At 37.9% G+C, this 7,106-nt stretch overlaps 1 protein-coding gene across 1 annotated transcript in view; it reads right to left on the bottom strand.

The window, feature by feature from the left end:
- NBAS (NBAS subunit of NRZ tethering complex) overlaps positions 1–7,106 on the bottom strand; it is a gene marked incomplete at its 5' end in the record, with an annotated part of 394,305 nt that overhangs the window by 94,224 nt on the left and 292,975 nt on the right. The window contains one exon of the mRNA XM_045286598.1: positions 2,674–2,924. Coding sequence (XP_045142533.1) covers positions 2,674–2,924 — 251 coding nt within the window. The remainder of the gene's footprint in view (positions 1–2,673; positions 2,925–7,106) is intronic.

The raw sequence follows: 7,106 nt of genomic DNA, 5'->3' as shown, positions 1-7,106 counted from the left end.
AAAAAAAAAAAAAGGCCATTGCAAAATCAATCATGATTGATCATATGCTCTCTATGATAGGATCATATCTATCTGTCTTCAAGGAAATCCAATCAATACAAGTATTAATCAAAGTTATGCACCAACCACATAAGCTAGTGATGAAGAAATTAAAGAATTCTACCCATTATTTTGGTCCAAAATTGATCAAACATGCCATCAAGATGTATTGATAATTATTGATAATGGCGTTTGGAATGTAAAAGTTTGAAACAAAGAGGAAAGAATATTAGAAATGATGGTCTTGGTGATGGAAATGAACCTGGAGATTGCATGACAGAATTCTGCAAAACCAATCACCTGTTTATAGCAAATACCTTTGTCAACAACACAAAAGGCAACTAACTATACACTTGGACTTCCCCGGATGGAATGCACGGAAATCAAGTTGACTACATCTGAGGAACGAGATGCTGGAGAAGCTCAATATCACCAAATAAACCAGGCCAGAGGTTGATACTGTCGACAGCTCAGATGTAAGTTCAGGATAAAGCTGAACAAAGTTAAAACAAATCCATGAGAGCCAAAATATGACCTTGAGTCTATCCCACCTGAATTGTGAGAACACCGACTCACTGAACACTAAGGACAGAAGACCTGCTGAGCTGTGGGAGGGCATCAAGAACATCATTTAGAAGGAAAACAAAGGTCATGAAAAAGTCAGGGAAGACAAAGCGGATGTCAAAAGAAACTCTTAAATACCGAGTAGGTAAAGCAAATGTAGGAAAGGCTGAAATCAAGGAGCTGAATAGGAAATTGCAAAGGGCGGCTCAAGAAAAGAAAGCCAAATATAATCATTAAATGGACAAAGACCTCGAATAAGAAAACCCAAAGAGAAAAACATGTTCAGCATATCTGAAACTGAAAGAACTCAAGAAAAAAGTTCAAGACTTAAGTTGCAATATTGACTCTATGGGCAAACTATTGAATGACACAGGAAGCTTCGAAAGAAGATGGAAAGAATACACAGAGTCACTATCCCCAAAAGAACTGGTCTACGTTCCTCCACTTCAGGAGGTAGCATATGAACAAGCTGAAAGTAGTTCAAGCTGCAATGAAAGCATTAGCCAAAATGAGGCTTCAGGAATTGATGGAATACCAATTGAAGTGTTTCAACAAACTGATGAAGTCTTGGAAGTACTTTCTTGTCCATGCTGAGAAATTCTGAAGGCAGCTCTTTGGTCAATTGATTGAAATAGACCCATATTTGTACCATTTCCAAAGAAGGGTGACCCAACAGAATGCTGCAATTATAGAACAATATCACTTATATCACATGCCAGTAAATTTTTACTGAAAATCATCCAACAATGGGTGTAGCAGTACATTGACAGGGAGCTGCCAGAGATTCAGGCTGGATTCAAAAGAGGACATGAAACAAAGGCTATCATTGCTTATGTCACACGGATTTTCACGGAAACCAGATACTATCAGAAAGATGTGTATTTCTGTTTTACTGAGTATGCCAAAGCATTGGACTGGATCATACAAACCTTGAGAAGAATACTTCATTGTGCTCATGAGAAACTTGTACATAGATCATGAAAGAGTTGTGCAAAGCACACAAAGGATGGCTACCTGGTTTAAAATCGGGAAAAGTGTGCAACAACAGAGTTGTATCACCTCACCATTCTTATCAAGTCTGTATGCTGAGCGAATCATCAGAGAAGCTGGATTGTATGAAGAGTGTGGCATCAAGATGGGAGGAAGGCTTCTTAACAACCTGTGATATGCAGATGGCACAACCTTGAATGCTAGAAGTGAGCACTTGCTGATAGAGTAAGGATTTCAGCCTTCAGTATGGATTTTGACTCAATGGAAAGACCAAAATCCTCACATTTGGACCTAAAGAGAACATCAGGAGAAATGGAGAAAAAGTTGAAATGGTCAAAGATTTTATCTTGATTGGATCCACAATCAGTGCTCATGGAAGCAGCAGCCACAAGATCAAAAGATGCTGCACAGGACCTCGTTAGAGTACTGAAATCAACGATGTTACTTTGAGGACCAATGTGAACGTGATCCAAGCCAACGGCATTTTCCATCGGCTCATATGCATGTGAAAGTTGGTCACGGAATAAATGAAACTGAAGAATCAATGCATTTGAATTGCAGTGCTGGCGAAGTTTATCTAAAGTACTATGGACTGCTAAAAGGACAAATCGATTGGTCTTGAAAGAAGTAAGGCCAGAGTGTCCCTTAGAGGCAAGGATGGCAAGACTTTGTCTTTGGACATGTTGTCAGGAGAGACCTGTCCCCTGAGAAGGATCGCATGCTTGGTAACGTGGAGAGGAAAAAGGAGGAAGGCTCCTGAGGAGATGGATTGACAGTGAGGCTGAAATGATAGGCTCAAGCATGGGAGCCGTTGGGACGGTGGCTCGGTCGCTGTGGGTCAGTACTGACTCCACGGCACCTCGCAACAACAACATATCCTTCGCCATGTGTGATTTTTAATAGGTATCTGAATTTCTCTGGTATCTAATTCCTGAAACTGCAATTAAGAGAGTTGAACAAGGTTAATTGAAAGCAATTAGCTTCAAAAATCTGTGGCTTCTTATATATGGCAGTCAGGGATCATGTGCAGAAAATCAATCCCCCACAGAGGAAGCGCACACAATGAAACGATCATCTTACCTGCGGCAACCACCTTGAATTTCTTCAGCAGCCGAATGTGGGTGTCTGGTTTAATAGCATATCTCCCCAAATCTGTGCAGCCACAGTCCTCTAGAAGAGTGAAGTAATACAGAAGTCTTTCATGATCTAACCCACCAATAGTGGGGTAAATGTATTTGACCATGTGCTTCTGAAACGCTTCAGGATCAGTTTTCAAAGTCTCAAAAAGATGCAGGGCTTGGGCTCGATTTTCGATCTCCACTGTAGACAAACTAAAATTGAAAGACAGAGTGTTACTGAAAACCTTTTTTTTTTAAAAAGGGGGTGGGGGTGGTGAAATTAGGAAACAAAGAAACTGTGTTAAAATTTGATTCCTTTATTAGTCAGAGTTTTTCTTTTCCTTTTTAAAACTAGAAATAAAGGTACTTCTTAAAGGTAAGTCCCTTCTGCCTCCCTAATCAAGGATAATAAGCCAGGGCCTAGGCAGGGCATAAATAAAGGCGAAATGCTACTGTGATACTCTCTGGAGCCCTGGTAGTGTAACGATTACACATGGGGCTGCCATCCTCACACTCAACACCCCCAGCTGCTCAGCATGAGGAAGCTTTATCCTTCTGTTAAAAGTCAGTTTTGGAAATCCACAGGGGCAGTTCTCCTCTGTCCTATAGGGTGGCCACGAGTCAGATTTGACTCTATGGCAGTGCATTTTTTGGTTATTAAACTATCCATGCTACCTTTGGTAGGATGAGAAGCCTTGTGAGTACGCATCATTTTATTTCTAACACATGGAACAATAGTTTGGGGAGATCTGTTCACTGCTCCAGAGACAGGGTCTGAACCATGATGTATCCGTCTTTCACTCCCTCATTCATTCACTGCCACTGAGTTGATTCTGACTCATAGAAATTTTATCCCTATAACACTGAGAATGACGTTTTCGTAATATTTAACTAAACCATATCTGGAACAGAAATTATGACGCTTTTGTACCCGACGACGATGTCGACGAAATCATCTCACTGTACTAGTTATGCATTTTAGCGGCACACTGCTTGAATCGTGGCACGTTTTGACTGATTGAAGTTTGAGGCTAAGTGCTCATTGGCGTTCAGTGCATTGTATGATAATTTTCAATCTAGTGAAGTTTTAGTGTTGCTATTTTTAGTATATGTTCTAAAACTGTAGTTTTTTATGTCAAAGGTGTAATACTCATTTTAAAAATTATATTTACTATATATTTCCACTTTTTCAAAATGTAACGACTTCGTTACATTCGTCTTTTGAATCGATGGTGACAAAAATTACCACAGCATGGATTGTGATTTGTTTTATGGAAACGGCGAGTTTATGACCTAGATGGAAGCAGTACAGACCCAGACAAGGAACCAGATGCTAATATGGATGAAATTAGTAAATAAAATGTGCATTATATTTAAAATTTTTTATTTTATAATATAAAATTTTAATTATATTGTTATTCAAACTATGTTGATAACAATATTTATTTTTTCCCATGATAGGAAGTGAATATAAGCCCGATTATTTGAATTTGGATGAATTAGAAGACCTTGTAGTTAGTAATGATAATACTAGTGAAGATGAGTTAGAAACTTCAGTTGCCCCACTCCCACTACCATGACATGAATTCGATCTTGCAAATCTGGCTAGACCAGAGTAGGTACACTGGTACAGATAGGAACTGGAAATACAGGGAATCCAGGACGGATGAGCCCTATAGGACCAGTGGTGTGAGTGGCAAAACAGGGAGGGTAAAGGGAGAATGGGTAGGAAAGAGGGAACCGATTACATGGAACTGTGTGTGACCTCCGCCCTGGGGGACAGACAACCGAAAAGTGGATGAAGGGAGACGTCGGACAGGGCAAGATATGACAAAATACCCATTTATAAACTATCAAGGGCTCATGCGGGAGGGGGGAGCGGGGAGGGAGGGGAAAAATGAGGACCTAATGTCGGGGGTTTAAATGGAGAGAAAATGTTTTGAGAAACGATGTACAAATGCGCTTTACACAATTGATGTGTGTATGGATTGGGATACAGTTGTATGAGCCCCTAATAAATGTTAAAAAAAAAAAAAGAAAAATAAACCAGTTGTTGAAGTTGAAGAATCAGTTCCAATAACTACAAGTTCAAAGCCATCTACATCAAGAAATCAAAGAATTCCTCTTTGGCGGCACATTTCTGGAGACGATACAGCTAGACCTGTGCCTGAATGGTTAGGACAATAGATTCTTCTGCGGTAGTAAAACGTCCTGTTGAATATTTTAGACATTTTTTCTCAAAGGATTTCATAACTCATATTGTCGACCAATCAAATTTTTATGCAATCCAGCAAAATCTCAATAAACCTCTTGCACTGAGTAGCCAGGAACTTGAGCAATTTTGGGGTACACTGCTTGATTTCATAGATTCGCTAATTGCACTGTACAGCATTCACATCAGATCGAAAAAATATTATCACAAATTATTTTTTCATTTTACAGATGTGACTGTTGTGAACTCTTGGCTACTTTATCATAAAGGCTGTGAGCCTTCAGTTATAAAGGAAAAAAAATCCAAAGTCTGCAAGAGTTCAAAATGAGCATTGCCGAAGCTCTTCTTCCTGAAGGAAAAAGTAATAGACCAACAAAAAGAGGCAGACCTTCTACGTGCTTTACTGATGTTGAGTTTGCTGACAAAAATAGAAGAAGTCCTGTCACCAAAAGTATCCCTGGAAGAGATACCCGTTTGGATGGACTTCACCATTGCCCTGAGGTCCCAAACAGAGGAAGATGCAAAAATGTACATTGCAAGAGTGCTCTAGTATTTTTCTGCAGAAAATGCAAAGTTCATCTTTGTACCACAAAAGAAAAAATTGTTTTGTTCAATTTCACACTAACTAAAATTATAAACAAATAAATTTTGTATTATATGTTAGAAATAATAAGCTATCAGTTTGGTTTTTTATTTAATAATAAAATAAGATAAAAATAATATAGAAACGAAGGCACATTTTTTATTCTTGTATTATAAATCCATGGATGAATGTGATGATTTGGTTACACTTAAAAAACATTGCAAATTTTATATTTTTTAATATATTTTGGTTGTTATATACACTGATAACTATGAAAGTAAAGAATAAAAACAAAACAATTTTTTTCCTGAAATTAAAAAGACAGGCATTTCAAGGTTATAGGACAGAATAAAATTATCCCCACGTTTTTCTCAGACTGTAAATCTTTACGGATGGAGGAATTCTCAGCTTTCCGCCTCAAAGCAGCTAGCAGCTTTGAACTGCTGGGCTTGTCGGAATCAGTTCAGCACATAAGCCACGTTAGGCCATCAGGGCTCCTCTATATAGCATGTATTCACTCACACAACAGGAAAAGTCTAACCCGCACTTCCTGACAGAGTGTAAATGAACTTCACATCTCAGGAAGTTAGAAGATAGTGAGAGGCGGAAAGTCAAAGTTTTAAGCATAAGTTTCACAACCAAGAAGCTTTAATTGATATATCCAAAGGCCTATATTTTATATGGTGTGTGTATTTAAATAAAAGTAAAATAGGGGAGGGCAAACAACTATATTTTCACTTGAATTACCTAAATAATGTCACTTCAATTAAAAATATACATCTTGATACTTCTTGATTTGGACAGAATCAACTCAATGGCAGAGGGTTTGAGTCATTGAAAAGAAAACAATAATTTAAGGTTACCATGTATACGTGAGTATAAGCCGACCTCAGTATCAGCTGAGACACCTAATTTTATCACAAAAACTGCATTAAAATGTGCTGAAAAGCTTGGATTATACGTGAATAAATACGGTAAATTGTTGAAAAAACTGTCAGGTGTTTGTTTTTATTTCGTTTTTTTAAAGGTTTAATTTTCACTTTGGTGATATTTTCATTGGGAGAACAACGGTGCAATGGTGCAATGTAATCCAAATGCCTATTTGGATGGATTTCAAATTCTCTAATCTTAAAGAGTCCTGTAGGCAGTCCTCCATACTAATAGAAATGTCCACTTTGTAGAGTTATTAGAAGTAGCAACTAACGTAATTGTGGAAAATTTAAATATGGCTTCTGGCAGCATAAGAGTTAGATTTCCCATTTTTTAAAAAATTAACTTCTCAGTAATATAATTCTCTGTTTATTGGAATTAACACATTCAAAAAGTACCAAAAGACCTATGTTTTTGGTTTATGAAAATAAAGCTAATACATGGGGGTTTCAAAAGTCCATGTGAAATTCCATTATCTTTTAATTCCATTTCTCCACCAATTTTTTGAAGTACACTTGTAGAAATGAAAAATACAAATTTCCTCTAGTTCCTAAATGTTTCCTCCCCGCTCCCACTACCATGACTTGAATTCGATCTTGCAAGTCTGGCTAGACCAGAGGATGTACACTGGTACAGATAGGAACTGAAAATACAGGGAATCCAGGGCGGA

Source organism: Echinops telfairi, unplaced genomic scaffold, assembly GCF_000313985.2.
Source record: "Echinops telfairi isolate 266 unplaced genomic scaffold, ASM31398v2 ScPeMD7_9;HRSCAF=40, whole genome shotgun sequence".
Lineage (NCBI taxonomy): Eukaryota > Metazoa > Chordata > Mammalia > Afrosoricida > Tenrecidae > Echinops > Echinops telfairi.
This window is presented reverse-complemented; position numbering and strand designations above follow the sequence as displayed.